This window comes from Eimeria acervulina, genomic scaffold, assembly GCF_000499425.1.
Source record: "Eimeria acervulina Houghton genomic scaffold, Eah_scaff243, whole genome shotgun sequence".
Classification (NCBI taxonomy): Eukaryota; Apicomplexa; class Conoidasida; order Eucoccidiorida; family Eimeriidae; genus Eimeria; species Eimeria acervulina.
Window position 1 is genome coordinate 21,220 of NW_013548351.1, and position 23,778 is coordinate 44,997.

Consider the following 23,778-nt stretch of genomic DNA (forward strand, 5'->3'; position numbering starts at 1 on the left):
GGTTTGACACCTTGGATCTGCAGATAAAAAATCAAGGGTTATGGTTTCGCTTGCCTTCTTCGGGGTGCTTCTTTGCTGCCGTTTGCTGGGCTGTTTGCTGCAGCTGGCCCCCGATGTCTGTCGCGTAGCCGAGACGAGTCTCCACCAGTTTATGGATTCCTGCCGCTGCCGTTGTTTCTGCCACACTTCGTGCTGCTGCAGCGGATGTTTCTCCCTCTGAGGTTGTTTCTGCCGTTAAGTCTGCTGCTGCCGCCGCTTCAGCAGCAGACTGTGCAGCTTCTGCAGCACCTCTCGTCTCAGTGTTGGCTGCCGATGAATCATGAGACTGGTCTTCCTTGCCTTGAAGCTGCTGCTTCTGCTGTTGCTGCGGTGGTAATCTATGCATAACTTGCACAGCCTCTGGGGTGGTTGAGGTCTGGTAGTGCGCCGTGCTGCTGGTGTTGCTTTTGCTGCTGCTGCTAGGCTCTGAGTTGCTACCTCCTCGAAGAGCTGCCTCGGCTGCTGCAACTGCAGCAGCAACGACAGCTGCTGCTGCTGCAGCACCTGGAGCAGCTGCCGCAGCAGCAGCGACTGTTTGTGCAGCTGCATCAGCATTGCTGCTTGCAGACTGAAGACCTTCGCAGCTGTGGGGTTCTTCTGTTACCTGCAGCTGGTGGGGCCGCTGCTGTTGCTGCTGTAAGCTTCCAGATATAACTCGGCTTGCTGCACTCCTTAGCATTCCCAAAGCTGACACAAGGTCTCCCCCGTTGCTGCTGTTGCCGCCACTGTTGGTGCACGCGTTACTGCTGCTACTGCGGCTGCCACTGAAGCTGCCGTCGGTGATGCCGTCACCGTCGACCTTGTTTACCCTGCTGCTGTTGCTACACTCTGCTGAAGCATTGATTTTGCCTGAATTTCCTCGAGGTCCCAAGGGGCTTGTGTCTTTACTGGTCGCTGTTGTGCTGCTGTCGCTGCTGCTGCTGCTTTCGCTGCTGCTAAAATTGCCGCTGGTGCCGTTTCCATGGGCCACAGCAGCAGCAGCAAAAGTATGAGAAGATGCTGGCGCAGGTGACTTTATGACTGGTGCTAGTTTTGCCGCTGCTCCTACTCCTGAAGCATGCGCAGGAGTCTCTTTCTTTTCGTCAGTACTGTTTTGGGTGCTGCTGGCGCAGGTCCCATTGATGCTTTTAAGCGCGTTCTGTTTTAATGCAGAGTCGTCCTCAAAGAAGCGCCAGACACTTGCGGCTGCAGCTGCTGCAGCTGCTCCTGCTGCCTCGGCCGCCGCTTCCAGTTTGTCTTGCGGATGCTGTGGCATGTTGCTGCTTCACGCTCCTTGAGCAAACTGAGTCGGACCTGTTGCAGGTCCTGTTGGGTCGGAAGGAAGCTCGGGCTTTGCTGCAACGGATAGTCAGGGGGGTGCGGCCGACTCCTCTGTGGTGCTGCTCCTGCTGTTGTTGCTACCGTTGCAGAAAGCAACTGCTCCGTGCGGCATAAAATTGCTTTCATCTGCTGCTGAAGTTGTTCCCCCCGTTATTCTGCTGCCTATGGCTGCTCTCAGTGCTGTTGAGCGTAGATGTGTTGTTGGTCTGTTGCTGCTGCTGCTGCAGTTTCAGTTACCTGCCCCCGTTGATGCTGCCACGCGACCTCTTCAATTATCTACTACAGTCAAAAGGCCAACGTAAAGAACAGAATACTGACAAATTGGTTGCTCATCGTGCCGCTTGGGCTGCAGCGCTTCCGTGCGCGGTTGCTGCAGGGGGCCCCGTCGGCAGCAGAGGTACAGACGCTGCTGCTTGTGTTCCTGCTGCAGTTGCGCCCACTGCCTCCGCCATCTGTTCGCAACTCATTTTTCAAGCGCATTATTTCGAAAGTGCATTCTGTCGGACCACATTAACAGTAGCAGGTCGTGCAGCGCGGGCAGCAGCGGTAGCAGCAAGAGCTTTGGCTAATGTTAGAACAAGTTTCTGCACTGCCACTTCTGCCACTTCTACCGGTAAAACAGTTTCTCTGCTACTCCTCTTGCAGCATCGGCTGCTTCCGGAGCAGTGGCAATGCCGGCCGCCTTGTTGAGGTCGACTGCTTGCTTGCGGCAGCAGGGGCAGCAGCACGGTAGGGAATTGCAGAACCAGAAGCAAGAGGATTTTTGCTCTACTGTCCTAGAGGCGGAGTTACTGCAGCTGCTCCGGCATTGCCGCGTGCAATTGGAACAGCTACAGCGCAATCCCGGTGTCGGTGTTGCTACTCCAGTTTGGAGCAGCAGCAATAACAGCAGCAGGAGGGAGGGCGATATTTTGGTGCCTTCGGAGTATGCTGTCAAGTCAGCTGCTGCCTGGGCGCGTCTACTACAGGTGAGTCGCCTTAGCTACTGCTTCTGCTGCTACTCAGATAGTTCCAGCTGCTGTTTGCGCTGCATGGTTTGTTCTGTTGCTGGTGCTGTTGGCGCTAATGCCGCTGCTCCTGTTCCTATCTGCATACGTGTATCGCCTGGTAGAGTCAGTTGGGTCTCCACTTCAGGCGGCGTGTTTGCTGCAGAACCTGCAAACCCTTATCTTGCTGCAACAGCGGCTGCAAAAGCAGCAAGAGCGGCACCAACAACAGCCCGAGGCATCAGCGCCAGAAGCTGCTGCTGCAGCAATAGCAGCGTTCGTTCAGGAAATGCAGCAGTTCTGCAACAATAAGAGCTGCTGCAACAGTATCCGAGGGACGTTGATGGCGCAGCTTCCAAAGAAAAGGGTGTACTGGGAGCAACAGGCAAAGGCACAGCACGAACAGCTGCTGCTGCAGCTAGTGGATCGGATGCTTGCGGATCTTGAACTGTGGGCAGAAGAAGCCCCAAGCGACGACGATGCAGCAGCATCCCCTGTACCAGCACAAGTAGCAGGAACGGAACAGCAACAGCGACGGCAGCGGCAGGTTGTTGCTGAGGAAAGGCATGATATTTTGCTTCTGGAGGATCGTAGAAACCGGGAGCTGCTGCTCCCGCGCGACAGCATTCCCATGAGAAAAGAACCAGCAGCCTTTGTTGCTTCTCCCGCTGCACCACGAGCAGAATCAGCAGTTTCCGACAACCAGCTAGAGGAGCACCTGCTCGACACAGCCAGTGAAATGAAGCAAGGAGCCTTGATGTTCAAGGAGCGACTACAGAAAGACAACATTCTTTTGCAACGAACGGCAGCAACACAAGAAACTTTGCAGCAGCAGCAGCAACGGGGCTTAGATGCTGCTAGGAAGCTACTACGCGTCTCCTTTTTCTCCTCGCTTATGCCTTTACTCCAGTTAGCCATATCTCTGGCTGTCACTGTAGCCATGATTTCATTCATCCTCGCCACTCCTGGATAGGTAGTGTGCTGACTAGCTTGCGGTTACAGGGGGCCAGCCTTGAGCTGAACTAGCTAGCGAGCTAGCCGTCCGCCCAGAGAGCTGGCCAGGAAGGCAGCTAGCCATCTCGGAAGTAGCTGGGTAGCTGGCTGATTTGATAAACTGGTGATGAAGTTGTGAGAGCAGCCAGATGGCGACTAGAGGAGGCGAAGCAACAACGATGGAGACAGAGGGACAGCGGCGAGCGATGGAGAAATATTCGAAAGTAATGAACAGCTGGAGAAAAAAAGGCAATTAACGAAGAACACTGTCCCTCTTTCAACTGGATCAGGCACAGACAGGAACTGAAGGACCGAAGGGCCCTGTCTCGCTTTCAACTGGCTCAGACAGATAGCAAAAGTATCTGGAGCAGAAAAGGAAGGCGCCCAGAGACAGCGCCCGCGAGAAAGAAGGCCTATCGCGCTGTATGGAAGCAGCACCAGAGGCCCAAGGCACAAGGTGACCGAGACGAGAAGAGATGAACCAATATATAGCGCGCAGGAGGGGAAACAATAACTGAAGGGATGCGCTTCATGCGGGTGCATGCAACAGCAGGCCACGGCGATACCTGGCTAACTGTCGTCACCAAGGTTTGACACTAGCACGCAGTTATTGTTGCTTTTGCTGCTTTCCTTATTTTGCTACTACGCATGCAACTCCTTCCGTACCTGACAGACAATACAGTGCACCACCTCCGACCTCCCGGCTAGCATGTACTCATGCTTCATGTTTTGTTTGCTGCTTTTCATCAACCGCAGAAGGAGCAGCAGCTGCAGTAGCGTGCTTTCTGGGGAGCTGGTTAGGCAGTGAAAGGCTGGTTTTTTTCTCCGTTTCTCTGGGCTTAACAGGTCTCGAGGGGTTTGCTGCCCCCTTTCGTGTGTTTTTGCCTTCCTGAGCCTGCCAGATAAACTGCGTGTTCTTTCTCTTTTGATGCTGTTTCCGCCGCCTCTATTTCCTTATGTTGGAGCATACCTGGCGGTTGTTTGTCTCCATAGCTATTTTTTCGCCCTTGGCCTCCATGCAGTTCATGCCTCGCGTTGTAGGACTGTCCCTTTCTGTCTGCGCTCACGCGTGGCATTGGTCCTTTTGAGCAAGCCCGCAGTGAATTCTGAGGTCAAAAAGGCCTGTCAGGTGCCCAGAGGCCATGATCGTGGGCATCGCGAACAGAGCAGGGAAGAGGCAACTAGCGCAGGTTCGTAAAAGGCCATCCAGTTACGGGGTCTGTGAATGCCCATGCCAATACAAATTCCCAAGCCGACTTATTCCACCACATGGCAGCACGGCTGTGACGGGGAGTTGCTTGCCAACCAGCTAGCCACACGAAGGGTTAGCCGGGTAGCCTAGCAGCCTTCAGGAGAACCGTCCGCTGAGCTGGTCAGGGCGTATCAACGGCTAGATGCTCGAAAGTCAAGCCGAGGGCCTTCAGAAGATGAGGCGTCACAACCAACGAGACGCAGCATTTTCCTTGAAAGGTTTCCAGATTTTTCGGTAAACAGTTGTCGATGCTGATGCTGCAGCTTTTATGGCCGTTGGCGGGTGACGCCCCGTTGCTTGGCATAGTCTGATTCCCAATTCTGAAATCCCCGTGCGTACAAGCTGCAGTATTTCTTCATGCTGCCGCAGCATTGCCTTCTGGCTTTGCTGCAACGTCTTGCGAATGTGGGGGGCTTATGGCGCACTACTGAGTTTGTCGATGAGCACCTACAACAGCTTCTCCTCCTGTCTTTGATTGATGGCGCTGGGAGAGCAGCATCTCCTCACATCTGCCAAGACTGAAAAAAGAGCTGCACAGGATCTGCTGGACAGCAGCAACACGAGTGTCAGCTGCTGTTGCTGTGCCGTATTCCGCACAAATTCAGATTGCCTTTCAGACATCGCTCGGTATTTAAACGCCAGCTCCGGCAATTCCTGCAGGAACCGCAACAACAGTAACAGTGGGAGATGCAGCTTTAGGAAGAAAACTAGGCCTTCAGTTAGAATTCCGATCCCATGCAGATTTCCAGCGTGCGGGAAGCGCTAGACTGTACCGGCAACGCAAGGAACAACACCAGCAGCACCTGCCGAAACAGCAGCAACAGCCGGTGCACCGGCGAGCAAAATGAAATGCCGATGAATGCCTCAACAGCAGTTTAAGGAACTTCGAACAATGGCTGCTACTGAGGACATTAGAACTTAAAAAGTCCATGTGGGTGGGTGGTCTGCATTCAGCGGTGGCTGTGGTAGTCTACTGGTAATGTTGCAGCAGCGCTGCACTGCTGGCGCGTGGGAAGACCCGAAAGAAGCAGCAACAAAACTCTTCTTCTGCAACTTCAGCAGCGCCTTGCGGCATTTCACCACCTGCTCCAATAAGCCAGCGTCATTGGGGTCAACAAATTCTGGCTGCAGCTGCACAGCAAACGGCATCAACTGACTGCCGTCGTTTAAGATGTACGGCTGCATCTGCAAAGCTTTGGTGACCTGTTTCAACTGGTAGCGCAGCTCTTATAGCTACTGTTGCAGTTGCTGCATCTTAAGGTTGTTGATATGCAAGAACAGCCACGGGATATCCAAGAGTGCAGCTGTTTGGGGATACGTTGCTGCTGGCCGTCTGGCAGCTGATACCTCCTCGTGGAGAGCCGTTTCTGCTGCTGCTGCTGCTGCCGGTTTTGTTGCGCAGTCTGTCTCAAACCACTCCAATTGACACAGTATATCCTCTAACATACCTTACAACTCCCTAACTTTGTGCACTTGGGTTTGTTCATGCACATAATGCCGGGTGGTGGAACGCCCCATTTGCACGGTAAGAAGTTAAGGCAATTCGTCAGCTCTTGCTGCTGCTGCTGCGCGAAAAGTCCAACCTGTCTTTCCCGCCTGTGCCTTTGCCTCTTTCGCATCTGTCTGTTCCTCTGCTCTTGCCTTAGCTGCTTCTGCTGCTGTTGGTGCTCCTGCCTGAGCTGCCTCGCCACTTGGGAATGTTCCTCACGAAGCTTTGATGATAACGGCTGAATATTAATCCTGCTGCAAACACACACAAATTGCAAGTCACATGCGAAGTGTACGATTGAGGTGCATGCTTCACTAGACTGGAGAAGCTCGCCTCTTCTCCATGCCTTTTCCTAATCGTCTTTCAATGCTTTCACAGCCTGCAGGAGCAACAGCAACACCAACAACACCACAGCGGCAACGGGTCTTCCATGCTCTTTGCATTATATAACCCTTGCCATAAAGAACGGGAGTAGCACTTTTGCCCCGGTAGTTTGAGCATCAGCAACAACATTAATGGCGAAAAGAGTATTAAGCACTAGCATCACCAGCATCGTCCACACCAAAGCGCTGACAAACCGGCAGAACAAGCAATAGCAGAATTTGAAGCCCACCCTCAGAAGGGCTTTCCATGACTCGGGTCGCTCCACACTGTACAATGTTGGCCACGTTATTCGATTTCGGTTTCTTCCGTTTCTGTTGTAAAGGCTGCGGCCGTCAGGCAGGTGGACCGTAGTTACCTCGTCGTCAGCTGCATAGTCGGCAGCGCTTTCGTGCTACACCTGCAGCAGACTTTTCCGGCACAGCTGCAGAATGCTTTGCAGGCTCCGATTGGATGAAAGGAAGAGCAGCCAACGCCAGTGCTGCTGTTGCTTTCCTTGCAGCCGCTGGAGGTGCAGCAATCGAAGAACATTTAGTTCTGCCAAGAGACATGGTATTTCAGCCAAGGCCCCCTCTGCCGAATCTGCTGTTTGTTTTGTCTCAAAGCCGAGGGCAAAGCCAGTCTCCAGCGAACTGCTTGTCATTGCGGCCATTACCGCTTCTCCCACTCCTTGTACTGCCGCCACCCCCCTTTGTTCCTGCTTCTACCGTGTAAGAATGGACAAAAAGACTAAAAACTGGTTTTGTCTGGCCAGTTTGTGGAGGCTGGACTGGGCAACAGCAGCAGCTCCAGATCATCCGGCCCAGCCACAACGTCAGCGGTCGCAGCAGCAAACAAAAACAATATAACAACAAAAATGTTAAGGGAGGTAGTAAGCTAAATATTGTTGAAACCGTTGTATTTAAATCTTTGATGTATAGTTTCGTTGAAGTAGGTGCTTGTCCTGGGCGTGTGTTTCTTGCGCTGCAACTGGTGCTCGGGCGGTCGTGCATTGCAGTGACCAGATGGTCGGTTCCTCGAGCCGCATGGCTTCTCAAGCCATGGAATAGGAGAAACCGATTGAAGACAGGCATGCTATGAATCAAGGGAACAAAAACTGCTTGTTTCTTCCATTTTACCTCTTCAACTAGTCCCCAGACACCCATGCTATGCGGAACGCAGCGCCGGAGCTGGAAAGGTTATTCAGCAGCTACGACAATAATTTGCTTCAAGACCCTCGGCAAACTGAATCGATAAAGACGGCTGTGAAGGCCTGAACGCAGACTCATGAATGGACAGTTTGGCCTGTGGTCAGGCTCAATTGGGGAAACTCCCGCCTTAAACGATGCGTACGTCTGAAGTGTAGTTGGGCTTGTTGGTTTGTTTTGTTGTGGCAGTCATCCTCACCGTAGCATTGTGTATATCTCTCTGCCACTATGAATGCAATTCGTATAATCCCTAATGCCAAATTTTTGGTGGCGAACAGCTCATGTCAAGTGAGTCTGCTTTAGGGCAGTCGCCAGCGGCAGTAGAGTCACAATGTCCAAAACCACAGTTGCTCAGAAAGGAGGTGTCCTCCTGTCCAGTCTTCAGGCTTCCTGAGCAAGGCAGGGCAGGGTCCTGAGGTTAGTGGGAAGTCCTTGGCTACAGCTTCCTGCTGCAACTCCTGCCGCAACAGCAATCCCAAATTCAAGCATACCTAAACTTCCTCCCAAAACATGCTCGGACACCTTTTTCTATTGTCGCAAACCCTTTCTTGGGTCCAAGCAGCCAAAATTCACACAATTGTGGGTCTGCGCAACTACTTCTGACAAACCCTTCTACAGTTGAGCTGCATATTATTTGCCTCACCGAGTATTACTATTATGGGGGATCAATGCGCTACAGGCTGTGCAAAGAACGACGCTTTAGGTGGCCATTATGCATGAACCTTGGACGTGTGCATAACTGAAGGGCAACCTACCTTAGTACTAACCCTTCAATCCTGGTAGTTCTTACCGTTCGATTCTACTTAGGATATGTCTGCGTAGGTTTCCAGGTTGGTTTTTCTAAGTAACCAGACAATGCATGGAAACCACATTTTCTTGGTAAGGCATCGTCGAGACTTTTGGCAGGTCGTGGGGCGTCGCTGCTAAATTTGTTCGCTGGCTGGACACGCGCGAGCTCCACTCAAAATGCAAGCGCTGTTAAATTTGTTATTCCATGCAGTTCAGAAAATTAACTGCTTTCTGATGCTTCGAACGTTCTCGTGGACACGGCATGTCTCTGCCCAACATCTTTTGAGCGTATGCTGAGGACTGTAGACTGGACTGTTTTGCTGTTTTTTACTGCGGCTGTACATCTTCCTCTTAACCAGGATTATCCCTGCAGCACGCTGCCATTCGAAAAAATCGTTTTTCTAATTCTTACTCTCAAACTTATTCCTAAGGATATACCTGCAACTGCACAGAATATGACAGACGAGGTGGAGTACGACGCTACACTAGATCCAGCATTGGGTCTACGGCTAGTATGTTTATTTTTCTCCACCCCAGCATTGGGGCATGGTGAAGTAGAGACACAGAGACACGCACACACGCAAAGGCCCAGTTGAATGTCATTTTTGGATGCATGTCGCACCGCTGTAGAGAAAAATGCTGCTTCTGAATAGCTTAAAAAGGAAGCTCTCTCCGTCCAAAGCAAGAAGCATGGCCTGCCGGTCTCCGAAAGATTGGCATACAGGAGTAGTCAGCCTTCAGAGATTCTATGCATAATTTCCAACCGACGTGTGGAGAATGGGCCATTCCGCACTCCTCCCAAGTACTGAAATCAAGACTAAGCAGAGCCCACACGATATAATGCGTCACTTCGCATGTCCCACTAGTGATAAAAGAAACCTTGATCGCTGAAAATTTTAAACAAGAATAAGAAGGGAGCCCGCAAGCCATCATTCACAAAGACGCAAACGTGATATTAGGCAAATCATGGGTAAAGCAACGCGCGAACGGCAAACTCGAGCAAGGTCATAAACACAGCACAAGAGATTTGTAACGGGCCTAAACCATCAAACGAACGAGGCTAGTGCGCATTTCCAGTCGTGCGCGATGTGATCAAACATGCTCACGTAGCTTTGCTAGACTACGCTATCTTGGAAGCTGATACACGAGCAAACGTCACAAACGCCTTCGCTTTTGAAGTCTCCACTCGTCGTCTTGCTCCTTGAAGATTCTCCAGCCGCCCCTCTGAAACTTGCGTATCAAGCCACTACATAAGATTTCCTGTTTTAAAGGAACTAGCACTGCCGGCGAGGGGCGAGCGCCAGATCGGAATATCTCGAAAGCGTCTTTAATCCTTTCTGCTAAGGATAGAAGCTTCCTGCTCGCCCCACGCGGATGCGCTTGCGATCCTAGGACAAACTGAGTGGGAAGCTCAGCCATAATCCTGTTCCACCAAGTACAGCTTTGCGCCGACTCACCCAAGGTTGCACTTGCAGCATACAACGAATCTACAACCAGCAGGTAAAGCGCCAGTGTCTCTACCGCAAACACAGGTCTCACAACCTTGAGGGAACGCTTCACATTATGCATTGCGAACCCAACGAGTTCCTCTAAACAGCCCATTAGCACATTTGAGCGAAGTGAGTTGAGCGCCTCCATCTTGAGCCACGAGCTGATGTGTGCGAGGGGGCGAAGCGGGGAAACAACTGTCCCGGAGGCTGCAAGTGCAAATTCCATATTGAAGGTCCTCGGAACCACCCCGGGAAGCAACTGAGAGGTTCTGTAGAAAGGGTGGCTGCATAGGTCGACCCCAGGTACAGGTGCACTTTTCAGTGAGCCACTTTCACGAGGGGAAGGAGAAAAATTCGGTTGCTGCTGTTCATAAGGAGAAAAAGCCGCTTTTGGCCGTTCATCATATGAGTAATACACCTGAAGGAAGGAGAACGGAGCGTTGAGAGAAAAGCGATTCAAAAACTAGATGGCTGACACTGCAAGGGAAGCTTTTAGCGGCATATGCGGCATATGTAACGGACACAACCACGGATCAAATTTGTAAACCCTCTTACTAAGGCTACTATTCACGTTGATAGGTTGCATGTAAATGACAGCAAAGAGAACCAAAAGGCCCCCTACCTGCAGGCCAGAGTCTTTCGGTTCAATCACGTGACTACTCGGCCCTTGTATTGCACCTGCGGAAAGGCAGAGGCAAAATACCCCGCTTTCTGCTTTTGTTGGTGCCACATGACTACATCGCCCACTACCTCTGGCCCTATTTCATCCATATTGCGTGTAAACGCTAATGACAACCGAACGTAACACTGCACCGGCCAGTGAGAATGAGCAACTTCACCTGATATTCTCCCATGCTCCGTCTGCTCCTGGAGGCTGACGGATGGATTTATGCTTGCGCACCAATGACTGAAAATGCGAGGATCCCGCAGATGCGGTGCGGTTGAAGGCTGCTGCATTTGTGTTACTGTGGCCCAAGCTGTCTGCGACAGGTGTTGGTCCATGCCTGCACTGGCCGCGCTAGAAGTCCCGGCAAGTGGAATTGTAACTGTGGTTGCACGAATCGTGCCATCCATACACATGCTTGTCTCTGTTTCTGGACAGCCCTGAGAAAAAAGTGTCTCTCCAGCTTCCTCACCTTCGAAGAGTATGCCTGTAGGCAACTGCAATCCAGGATCCAGTAGCCACGGTTCCATTTTCAAGGTGGTTCCGCCAGCCAGAGCTTCCTCGATGAAATCTTCCAATTGCGCGCTTAGGTCTTCCCCCGTAATCGCACCTTCTACATCCGCTGTTTTCTTCTGCATCTTCGAGAGCCTTTGAAGGTCTTCTTCGTCTGCGTTTTCCCACAATCTCTTAAAACCATGTCCTGCTGGACGCGCATCCATCTCACTCGGCCTTGCAATCGTGAATGAAGGCGAGCTATACGGCTGCTCAGATGAACCTTGGCGGGCATCATTCAACCATTCGCACGGCGGTAAATCATCTTTTCCCATCCCGTCTCCGCGTCCCCGTTGCTGTTTGTCAGCCAACCGGCGATGTCGATGCAGCCAAGAAGCGTGTTCACGGCGAATATATGCGAAGCAATGTATAGCAAAGAAAACTATGGCAAAGAGAGAAATAAAAGATATCCCCCCGTGAAAAAGGGATTTGCGCGCCTGTCCGGGTGGATGGGGATCTCTCCGTTCACCATGTAGAACTCTAAGTCGTTTGTTTCCCCTCCGTTGCCTGCCAGGAACGGGAGGCAAGTCTTCCAAACATCCCCAACTTTGCTGCACTGATTGCGAAGCAGAAGCCAGCATTGGGCAAAGGAATGACATCTAGAAAAGCAAAAGACTAAGCACAGTAGCAGGCGTGAGCGCTTCAACGAACACAGAGGGGCACCAACAAAAGGTTTTCTTGTTCTTCTTCTAAAGGATGGCTAGTTTAAGCAGCTCCCATTAGATGAAGAACTATGTGGTAACGGCTGGGGGAGAATATCTACGGATCAGCTAGGACTGTGGAGAAAACTACACCGCTGAGACAAGGGTAACAGAAAGAACTTTTCCATAGGTTATGCGCTGAAGACAAATTTGCCCGGCATTCAGGAAAGGTTAGTCACAAGTTTTACCCGAATGCTCGTTGTTTGGCCGCTTTTTGAGTGGTTGTGCAGACCACTAGCAACCCGCTGGCCAATGTATGGTAGCATCGCCTAGCCACATCAGTGTGTCTTCTACAGCGTGAGAGGATGGAACTCACCGCGTCATCCTCTCAGCGACAACCATCTGAGTAGAGATAAGCGCAAATGCAGTATGCAGGGAAATATTGGGACTCTTTTCCCGTGTAGGCAAGGATGTGGCCAGAGTGACCGCGCGCACGCAGCGGTTCGTCTAGTCGAGCTACGGGCGACTAGTTTTGGCAGCAACATAAGCAAGGTACACACCTATTTTTATCTATACCATGGATATCTGAACACTCTTTAAATGCATTTAGCCCTCCCTCTGTCTTCGCCCCTGTCTGTTTCGCCGCGCAGATGGAGACAGCTCCTGAAGACAATGAGCCCCCGAGGTCAATCCACATATATCCTTTCATTGTTCCTCTTTACTACTTGCTTGAGTTTCATTTCTCCCGGTGTGCTGCACCACTGACAAACCCCATGCGCGACAATCGAGAGAAGTAGGTGAACCGTTACTGCTTGGAGCCCCTCTGCTGTGTGTGAATTATTGAGCGTTTCCTGACTGATGGGGAACAGCCAGGCCTAGCAGAGGGTGCAGCAGAGACCTACAGTATGGAAGCTGTTTGGTTTTTGCTTTTGACCGTCGCGTGATACAATGGAGCTAACGACTTAAGAAAGAAGCTCCATAAGAGCATCTGACCTACCCTGCACTTCTCAGACGTCCTAAGCACAGCGGTTCAAGAGCCTGGGTTTGCTGCTAAGAAGCGCTGCAGCACACCTTCTTGGAACTAGTGCTGCAAGGCAACTTCAATTGCAAGCGGAGCCACGTTCGTATTGCTGTACTGCTACATACACCGACACTGCAGATGTTATTGTTAAACACTGTAAAACTGCCTGCAAGCAACTAGAGGCACGCGAACCGACTTGACACAGAGCATGTTACAGTTAGACTCTGACAAACACCGTATGGGGAACGGATGGCCATGGATCGAGGATTTGGTATTCATGTTCTCGGGTACATAGGACACCAGGTTTTCTGTCGTTGCTGTTCAGATCATTACTCAAAGCATTGATATTGGAGTGCACTAATGACCTGTACTTAAGATAATTTGGTCCTAGAAAGACCACCACTTGCGGAACAGAGCACAGAAGCAGAGTTGGTGGGCAGTGGGGACACAGAATCTTCAATACCAAGAAGGCTGTAAACCGTCTTCTCCAACTACATTGAAATTTCGTGGGTGCGCCTGTCTTACAATAGTGCTACCCTGCTTGCGGGGCGTGTGTTTTTCAGCGTCCTTCGGCGTGCCTAATTTTTACCCTACTGTCTTCTTGCTCCGGAAAAGCTTTTTGGTGATGCCAACATAAACCTGTAGGGACCATCGTTAGCACGGTGCTGCAGTGCCGTGGAATGACATTTCTAATAATATGAGAAAGATGGGTGCGCATCGAAAGTTCACGTGGTTCTCTATTCTGCAGTCAGGGTGGTGAACAGTGTGTTACAGGCAATCTACTTTCAATGGCGCGGCAAAGCTCGCACAGCTGAAGCATGCAAGATCGAAGCCACAGTCGAAATACAGCCTAGACTCGTCATCTCATTAAAGGTGTGAAGGGCAACGGTCGTCGTACACCCTCTTCATACCGGCAGGGGAATTCTTTCTCCCCTATGCGCCTTCGCTGAAGCTGAACGGTGATGTGCACCCTAGTTTCCTAAGAAACCAACTGATGAGCTCTGCATCCAGGAAGGCCATAATATTAGTCCCATGCTGTGGGTTACAACTTTCCTACAATTCGTGTGGCATTCAAAAAAGGCACAAAAACGTTCTAAAGCATCATGCAGCATACTCTGCGCACAGTTGAAACACAGGTTTTGCACACAAGCCCATGCAGGACAAAACCTCTGCGAAGCCCCTGATGCGGCCAGAATTAAGACATCAAAATATGGAGTAGGAACCCGCAGTGATAATAGTTTAAGAAGTGATATTGGGGGGTATAGGAAGTTCATCTCTGTGCCAGGGAGTAACGATGGAACGCAGTACTTTGTACAAGATAGCATTTGGGGACGGCAAATCCTTCTGAGGGCATCAAGAGAGGGTAGCACGCTTCCCTATATATAATAAAGGCAACCGGATCCCTATACAAAATAGGCAAGGCTTGCCAATAAAGAAGGAACAATGACCGTTTTACTTGGCTAGTTGCTTGAATGCCTTTCGATGTAACAAGCCGCATCAGGCCCCTCATGTACAGATTTGATTTCAGCTTGACCCCCCGGAACAGATCCTGGCTTGCGCGTTTTGCTTTCTTCTTTCTACAGAAGACGCTGTCAGCACGCTTTCGTCTTTCCCCGAAGGATTCCATGTTGCAGTACTGCACGTACGTGCTGCAGGACGTGCACATAGAACCGCCGTTTAAGGCGGCCTCTTGCTGCGCGCACAGATCTCGGGGGCTCCAGGTAGGATTCATCAAATCCCAACATTTTAAAGCCGTTTACTGTGGTTGGCCGGTTTATTGATTATTTGCTTCTACGAAACTGTGCACAGTTTGCAGCCACCCATGTTTTAAATGCGGCATTCCAGCCACGCAGAGAAGCTGCGCAATAGAGCTCCCTAACAACAAGAAACTCATTCCCAAGCACTTCAACACATTTTCGAGGAAATTTGCCTTCCACATACTAGGAAGCCGCGGTGCAACATGGTTACCATAGGTCTCTACAAGCTGATGAAGCCAGGGTTGAAATATGTTCAATTTCCACATTTGTGATACCTCCATGGGGCATTTACATCATGCTGCTTGTCACTGACTCCAGGAGTTACAGAATGTTGTTTTTTATGTTGGCGGCTGCGGATTCGCGTGTAGTCGTTTCAAGTGGCACCCCCAGCGACTAAACTAGACTGCTTAGAAGCCGCACAAAATGCCATTGGCAGTGGCACAGGCAGACATGCAAACCCACGTGAGTTCTCCCAAACAAGGAAGTCAGTAAATAGGAAGAGTATGGCAACATGGAGGTGAGGAAGTGGGGAGAAGCACGAGAGTGTGGCATGCCGTGAAGACAGCCTGTTCCAAACATCCATTGGGCCCAGAAAGTCCCACCTTGTTACACACTGTGGAGGCCACGTCGCCCCTGAGCGAGGCCGAGTGCAATCATGACTGGGGCAAACCTCCGAGAGTGTTGTTCGTTCCAGTTCCACGGAGTGAAGTCCCTTTTGCATCATGCATAGCAGGTGCGTTAGCAAGGCGGTAGCTAGCAAGGCTTAGTGGCGATGCAGACAGTGGGTCAGCAACAGGCAATCCTAAAGCAAAGCATTGGGTTAAGGATATACCACTCCAGTACCTGGGTCCTTTGTGAGCATGCCGTGTCGTCAAGACTCAGTGCAATCTTACCATGTTCTTATGGGTTGCCATCGTCTCACTTCTGTCAAGCCAGTGAGGATGTGCTAATGCTTGGCTTGTCTGCGCTCTCAGAATGTGGGAGTGGTTCGTCGACAGCCCCTGGAGAGGAAGGTTCATAAATCAGAAGTGAAAGGCCTACGGTGTCAGAAAAATTGCCACTCGATCCCTCATCTGCGCCGTTCCCAAGCACCTCGACTTGATGCACCCCTCCTGCTGCCTCCATCAAGCGTTTACTATACTGGTGGAGCGTAGAAAAAATTGGGGCTGGCAGTAATACAGCTGCATTCCCCACATCAGCAGCAGTATCTCTTTCGCAGTCGAATGCATTTTCATCTATTGACTAAATTCGCTGACACCGCTATATTTTCAAAGACCTTGTTTGTGAAATGGACCTCAAGACGAATATGGGCATTAATAAGGCGTTGGATCTCGGGCCGTTGCAGCTAGCTAGAATGGCCATCCAATGTTGTACAGGCTTATTCTGAGGGTGCAATGAGTACATGCTGCATCTACCAATTGCCGCAGCAAAAGGTATTGAGGCTAGGCGCCATCCAGACAAGATCTGGAAGAACCCACGTACGGCATGGGTCCAAGGAGATAGCTTGTATCCAGAATAGTCGCCTAAATTTTCTCATGGAAGAAGCCGTCTCATGATTAAGCGCTTCCGCCTTTACCGCACAGCCGTTGCTTCATATTCCAGCGCCGAAAGGCCCTGTCCACTTCTGTTCGCTTTGTTTCAGGACTGCTATGCCACTCCCGAGAGTTTGCTGCCCAACTTGATGGCTTGCGTTCCGATGCCTAACTTAGGTACTTCTAACAACACGCTAATGCTAAGACGATACTCCCAAAATGGTCTGCAACTGAAATGGGTGAGGGTTCGACGTCTCGTGATTGGCTCATCCAATACGATGCAAGCATGAGAAGGCCCAGTTGTACACAGTGTACGCATTAAGGCGCTGGGGTCTCGAACGACCGAAATTCGGGGGGAGAGACAGCCTACACAGGGCGAACGAAGTACCGTTGGAAGGGATGTGCCTGCCTGTAGATAAGACTAACCAAAGTTCTACGCTTGCGTGCAGCCAGGAAAAGAAGAATGAAGTACATGCTTGAACTGCCTGCCAAAAAAGCAGCACCAACTTCTTATCTATGCAAAAAAGTTAAGTGTTGCGTGCATGGCTTGCGGAGTAACCATTGCCCAATCACATTCACCTGTAGTCCAGGTGATGGCGCTGGGAAAAATGCTCCTCATTGTTTGGTGGTGGATTGAGGGCCAGTGAGAACAGTCAGCGCATGCCAAACAACCCTATACTTTCTATGTTGGTTTTCTATCGATCTTGTCCCCGATACCTTCGTGGTATGGCGTTCCCATGCTACAAGCATGCTCAAGCATGCACAAGCTATCCATGAGTTACGTTATACGCTGAACCAAGTCGCATTGCCAGTTTCATCCTCGTCCTGCAGCAAGGCTTCAAAACACAACCTGCTACAACCCTAGCATTCGACCCCTAGCCCAGCTAGAAACCTTCATTTTGGAGGTACGAGTGCTATTCACCTCATGCTCTAGTCAATGAGGTTTAACCCTTCGTCACTGCGTTACAGCACCAAGGTCAGCAATATCGGGAGAATGCATGGGGTTGCACATCATGCAGGGACGGCATATCCGCGCACACAGGCGCAGAGTACAACCTAATGAGGGCGCGTATGGCGCCATGTATTCCACAGGGGTGAGCTAGGACAACCAGTACACAGCCGCAAAGCCTGCGCCTCTCATGTTCATAGGAAGAAGCCAATCCATTTGTCCCCACAGGCAAACTTCGCAGCACTGGCACCAGCATCATCATGAGACACTCGCCTGACCGACATGAACATATATCAGGGACGAGTTGTCTTCCTTCCGGTAAACTGGTTTCACTGCAGTCAGCACTTTTTATTATTGCTGTACAGTCTTTCGTCTCTTCTCCAAGGATCCCATTTCAGACGCCTAAATTTAGTATTGCCTGGCTCACAGACCAGAGATCTTTTTAGAAAGACCACCATCTGTGGAGAAGGCCGGGAGCCTCCTATGTAGACATTCAGAGCATCCCCCAGCGCTGCAGAAAGCGTCATATCTCTGGAGCCCAACCTTCGGACGGAAATTTGCTCTTTGAAAGAGCTCACAGCAATTTTGACGCGTTCAATTAATTGCGGCCACCACGATTCACTGTTGGCATTTTCACCAAGCAACTGAGTTGAACAATAGAGTGCATCCAGCACAAAAAACATTTCCCCGAGAGCATCTAAGTAACGATGTGGGAACAACTCAGACAAGGAAACGCACATGTGCTCAAGGGCAAATCTACACAGACGTTCTACCGAAGCCACAAGGAGATCCAAGTCGACGTTGGTGAGATACGGCTTTAAAAATATACTTCGGATGGTATCAAGAACAAATACTGGCTTTCGCTTTATTGTGAGAGAGGACTCACCGTTGGCTAAGTTAAGCTGCCTTACACTGGCACCCGGGGGTACCAGGGGAAGGCGGAAGAAAGGATGTTGCCTAGGATCGACGCTGCTTCCTAGAGTAAAACCCGTTCCATCCACGAGAGACTTTGTCTCCGACTGCCTGAGAACGACTGCCTGAGCACAGACGCTGCCGCAACGAAAGCTTTTGTTTCTGCTTCTGTGTACTTAACTTGTAGCAGTAGGGCAGGGCGCATCAGTGAGTAGACCTATTGCATTATGGCACCAGGCAGTGGTGGTGGCAGCAAGCAATGCTGTAGACGGCTACTATGTGAACTGTACTCCTGCTGGAAGCACCTCACATATGCAATGTAGACACGAAGACGAATTCATATCTAGCGTTTGGGAGCTGTATGCTCATGCACTATTCTACCAGCCCGAGCGTACCTTCCCCACAATGCTTGAAATTCCTGCTCGCACTTCGGGCAAACTACTACCTTCTGGATGACTTTGCCAGGATTGGGCGTCCGCCGACCATGATGTTGGCTTGCTGGTTGCACCTCCATAACATTTCACTTCCTCACAATCTGATAAATCCTCAGTAGCGTCAAAGTGACTATTCGGCTGATGACCTCTCGCAGGTTCAGGGAACCAGTTTCCCACTATTAGATCTTCGTCATCCAGCAAGGTTTCTAAATTAATATCGAGAGCAGGATTTGTCGGAGTGGCTACAGGTACAATTCTGGTGACGACGCCTCCTACTGATTCATTTGTCTTTGCTGATGGCAAGTTTATGCTAGGTGGGGGCGGAATTTGCACAGTTTCTGTGGAAGGATTTCCTACTCGAGGATGCCTGGCTGTACTGAACAGCAAGAAACTATGTCGGGTTTCTTCTGAGGATCGTTGAACAAATGAATCTAACTGCAGACCGCCCCCTCCAGGTTGTACTTCTTGAGGCTCGTCGAGTACATCCTCCTTCTCCCTTGGCGTTTTCTCTTCCCTCTCCAAGCCCACGTGCGTTCCTGGCTTCCTTTTCCGGCCACGCAGTTCCAACGCGCCAGAGTGGCCAGGCGCCGGTTTCGCTGCAGCCTGCGCTTTTTCGGTCTGAGTTGGAGATGAATTCTGCACATCTCGACTGAAATGTACCTCCTCTCGTGCCCACTGCGACGGCATCGCCGCCGAATGTAACTCTGGTAGTCTAGTGCCTGAGCTTTGGCCGGATGCGCATACATCCAGGTCGCCGGCTTGTCTTACTGGTAGTTCAGGGCGAGAAGCCAGCCCCCGACCCAGTCTCAAAGACCATACTGGTTTTGTCAGATGGGTTGTACAGGTAAACGCCAGATACACTGTTGCAGCGACTGAAACAAGTGCTGCAAGTCTCGGAACTATCCTATCGGAAAATGATGACGGGAGCGAGGTGACCCAACGACGGGCGTACTTCTTGCCAGGTGAATTTTCCCTCTCCACAAGAGTGATAGCCGCACGCTTGCCAGGGGGAACAGTCACGAGTGGTTCGAGGAAAGGTGTAGCGTACTTGTCATTCTTCATCATTTTTATCCCATCGGTGGAAAGTACCAACCTCACCAAAAAGCGAAGCCGCATATACTATCGTTGGCCTAAATGCTGGCGGATTGGGTAGAAAGGGTTTAATTATATGGAAAGGGTTACCGGACAAACGATGCATACGCACAAGTCGATGGACCGCTCAGACCAGGCCAGCATGTATAACGCAGAATTTGCCGCTATAAACCGTGAAGACTGCAATCATTGTAAAAGAAGACACCTGTTAATTTGGCAGCGTTTGAAAATAACGCATTGAATGGCAGAATTGTTAAGAATTCTTAACAGCGCGCTGCAGTGAAGCCAATTTTAGAGGGCCGACCACCAAGAGAACCGATCCTCATGCACTGGTCTAGAGGGGCAGCTCGTAGCGCCCGTACGCATATCAAATATCCAAAACGAAGCCTGGAAGTGAACAGGCAATTTTTTTAAAAAAAATTAATTGCTGTCGGATAGCAATGGCCTGAAGAACAAAGCTTGCGGGAGACTCAATCGTGCATGCTTCGGCGGAGAAAAAGCGTGGTGCGGGGCACTACAATGGCACCTGCGAACTGTTTCGGGTAGCAGGACAAAAACAAAAAACAAAGCGCTTCTAATTTATATATGTGGCAATAATGAGTTATTTTAGCTGATATAATAAGTGGAAAAGATGGGGTCATGGCGCAGCGTACAGGCGGCTATACCTGCAACTAGCATCGCTAGGGTAGCATGGAGTGTATGAAGCTGTAAGCTCATTGGGTGTGGTCTGGCTACTGGGGATCAAGAAGGCGTTTATTAGGCAACTACACTGTGCATGCAGTAGTGGGGGCCTTGTTTCGCTTGCTGGGGTATGCCTTGCAGCAGGAGATGCAGCGTGGCATACAGCAACTTACGGCACGATCCCTCCTGTCCTCACCAGCTTGACACCTTCGTTCCACTGTACGTAGGGGACCTGCGCATTGACGAGGAGCCCAACTGCCTGTCTGGGGCAAATCTTAAGGGTTTTGACTCTATCGCCGCTGCGGCGTTAGTCTGCTGAAGCCGAGGACTCTAGCTACAGCCTCTGCACAATCAACACTGCAGGGAAAGAAAGCCAATTTTTATCTTGCTTCTGAAGTAAGCTCCGGCGTTTCCTGATGATTCATCAAATCTAGGTGATATTTGTGAGCACAGGACATGCAAGCCACTAAGAAACCTCCTACGCTAGTGGTTTCAAAAATTCGAGGAGGTCCAGGCTGCGGCAGCCGCTATTGGGGGCAGTTTCCGTATTAAATGCTTTTATGCAAATGCTGTACACCAGCCTACATGCAGCAAAGGAAATTTACACAGATAGGTATCGGAGTCCGACAAACAGATGAGGCCTCAAAATCAGGGAAGTCGACCTGATTCCGGCTCTGGCGAGGAACAACCGTCAGAGTAGGATTTTGAATGTAGCGCGTATGCCTTAAGGAAGAATATACCCCACCCTTGTAACCCAGGCCACTGACACGGGGGCCCCCTGAACGGTATGGAGCAGATACGATGAACAAACCCAACCTAAAAAGATTCGGTGACACCTGTTTTCCACCTGGGAGTAGAAGAGCATGACGAAATGCTCCCGATAGGGCACCTCCTTGGAAAGAACTGCATCACGGTAGCGGTTGATAGTGCGGGGCTTCCTGAATGCAGCTAATATGGAGTTTCAGGCGCCGACTATACCGCGCATGGGATGGGGACGGAGATATGTCAATTTTCTAAAAAGGAAGGCCATCAATTAATGGCTCCATGTGTGCGGATATCATTGTAACCTGATAAATTGGGGCACTGTCCGAGAGAAAATGAATAGTAGGTTTTGTGGGGTGCGCCTGGAGACAATGAAGGCGGGGCTATCCGAGACAGATGAGAGTCCCCGCCAATAGTACTCTCTTGTACTGACTAAGGGTGCTCCTATTCCGCCGTAGTTGACGCTGCGCTGATCCGAAGCTAGCTTTCGAGTTGATGTGCACCTCACTCTACCACTAAACGGCCAAGTGGCGTTCCCTCCCTGGCAAGAGGGAACAAATGCTCTGAAGTGATTGTAGGAACGCGTGATATAAGATTGGAACTGGCGGACTAAACTTGCTACTCATGCGCGACTTAAACAAATAAATATATGAAAGCCTTGAAACACTCAGCCAACGGGAGCGAAAGCAAGTCCTCATGAAAGCTGAATCGCAACGGAATACGCACGCTTTTAGGGCAAGTGATATTTAGCATGGAATTGCCCCTTACTGACTGAGAAGAAACGACTGAAGGGAAAAAAATGCAAACATTGTTTGAAGAAATATGTAAAGTGGCGTGGCAGGAGCTGCAACAACGTGTGCAGCAAGTAGCTTTTGGCAGACCACCTCCTCTCGGGACCAGGCCCGTGGCTCTTTTTTCGCTGTCCAGAGGATTACTAGAGACGGGAGGAGACGTCAGCTGCTTTTGGAGAAGCTATGCCTTAAGCCTATTGACTTCATTGCAGCTCGTGAAGGTCTTCAGGGAAGTTCGGAGACTCTCGTCGTGCCGACGGAAAAATGCTGGGTGTAGCAGTTGTCTTCGGTCTTATTTTCGGTTCGTCGGGAGCAGCAACAGGGTCGAAAAGGTTATAAAAAATGGTTTCTAAGATGCAGCTGACCTCCTCTCGAATCTCCATGTATCTTCAGCACAGGGCACAAGGGCCTGTACTGGTGCGGCCTGGCATGTGTTGCTGCACTCCTTGTTGCGTCTCCTGCTGGCAGGAATCCCTCCATGCAGTCATACCCAAAACCCCTTTTTGTGCAAGTGCAAACACAGAATATAATTGTTAGATACCGCCACGGCCCTCAGATTCCAGCCTGTCGGCCAGTAGAAATGCAAGAACCAGGTTCACACAGACGTGGGCCTTCCTAGAGGACATCTGTAGGTCTTTCTTCTACATTTTGTTCATTTTTTGGCGTTTGAAGAGGGTTTCAGTTCTTCTTTCTATAGATATGAAAGGGAACTTTTGCAGACGGTGCATAGGACAGGCTGACAAGTGTATACGTTGCTACAGGCCTACGGGGAAAGCCCTGTCGATCGTGCTGGCGCATATGAGCATGCTCATATCCCTTTCCAAGGCTACTTCATAGAACAGGCAATGAATGCTTATTTCATTCTTTCAGTGTTAATGCACTTTATGGTTTTCTCCTGACGAACCGTCCACGCTTTCGTAATCAACTATCTAAATCCTTCCGCGGGCTTCATCCGGAGCGCATGGCGTTTTCGCGGGATCACTCCTGCGTCCCAGAAGCATCTTGGAAGAAGGCAAATGGCTATTTGGCTAAATCTATTGTTTAATTGAAACAAGGCAATAGCTTTTCCCCTCCCCTAAAGTTGAGTTTTCTGCATCCCTCGCTAAGGCTGGAAGGGGTCGTGTAGCGCACAGTGCCCACTTGCAGCAGTTCCTACGTATTACTACCCCACACGTAATTAGGTGCTATATCACCCGCTGCACTCAACGAATCCTCTCTAAAATAACCTAAATAATCAGTTAACTGGCCTTAAACCCAAGTCCAGTTGACCAATGTGTAGAAAGAAGAGCCGAAAGGGAACTGTCTGCTGCCTGTCATTCCAAAGTGGTCAGTCTCTGCGACCGAGCCAGCCCCCAAACCCGGAGGGCTGTGTGCTCTCGAAACTACCTTGGTCACAATTCCGGCTTAAACGATCTTTACTAAATATTAATATTGTCTTAAATTGTGCTCTTCTCAGAAATAGGCCGCTAGACGTCCAGTAGAGAACCTACTGTAGTGCCCGTGCAGTACAGGTCGGGCACGCACGTTTCCTTCTGCTAACGCGAAAGTTGTTTGGCCGTTCTTCGAGCCTGCGCTTAAAGAATGTTTCCAGTGGTTTCCGAGTAAGTTTCAGGCTTCGTGTACGTTTTAAGTTTTCTGCCGAAGCAACAGTGTCTTAGATTGCAACGTCGGCTCAAGATGTGGCACTAGCATTGGGAAGGGTGACTGCGCGACACTTCATGGCGATAGTATCGGAGTTTGGGGAGGCTCCCTTTGCGTGGAATTATCCTCTGCATGGGATATCTGTCAGTTTGAATGGGCATCTTACCGAACATCAAAAGGATGAACCCCAAAACAGGGCTGGACACTCCACAACGCCGCGACCACCGGGGAGACGATCTCTGCTAACATTGTTTTTCGCAGTTTCGGCTGTCATATTTCTTGTCTACCTGTGCTGTTTGTCGGTTGGAAGGAGAAAAACTGGCTTGTATTCCAGTCGAAAGCTGGCCTCCAGATCCAGTGGCGACGAGTGTGACCAGTCATTGTCACTCAACACAGACACAGCTGCTGGCAGCATCTCACAGG

At 50.5% G+C, this 23,778-nt stretch overlaps 3 protein-coding genes across 3 annotated transcripts; 1 reads left to right on the plus strand and 2 right to left on the minus strand.

Annotated features, from left to right (window-relative positions):
* Positions 1–31: 31 nt before the first annotated feature.
* EAH_00027960 (hypothetical protein, conserved) lies at positions 32–1,294 on the minus strand (the record flags this gene model as incomplete). The annotated part of the gene is made up of 1 exon (XM_013392700.1): positions 32–1,294. The coding sequence occupies one exon, from the start codon at positions 1,292–1,294 to the stop codon at positions 32–34; it is 1,263 nt and encodes a 420-aa protein (XP_013248154.1).
* Positions 1,295–2,030: 736 nt separating this feature from the next.
* On the plus strand, positions 2,031–3,318 carry EAH_00027970 (hypothetical protein, conserved; the record flags this gene model as incomplete). The annotated part of the gene is made up of 2 exons (XM_013392701.1): positions 2,031–2,327; positions 2,512–3,318. The coding sequence occupies 2 exons, from the start codon at positions 2,031–2,033 to the stop codon at positions 3,316–3,318; spliced, it is 1,104 nt and encodes a 367-aa protein (XP_013248155.1).
* Positions 3,319–9,591: 6,273 nt separating this feature from the next.
* Positions 9,592–11,228, minus strand: EAH_00027980 (hypothetical protein, conserved; the record flags this gene model as incomplete). Its single annotated transcript, XM_013392702.1, has 3 exons — positions 9,592–10,344; positions 10,498–10,604; positions 11,063–11,228. The coding sequence occupies 3 exons, from the start codon at positions 11,226–11,228 to the stop codon at positions 9,592–9,594; spliced, it is 1,026 nt and encodes a 341-aa protein (XP_013248156.1).
* Between the last annotated feature and the right edge of the window lie 12,550 nt (positions 11,229–23,778).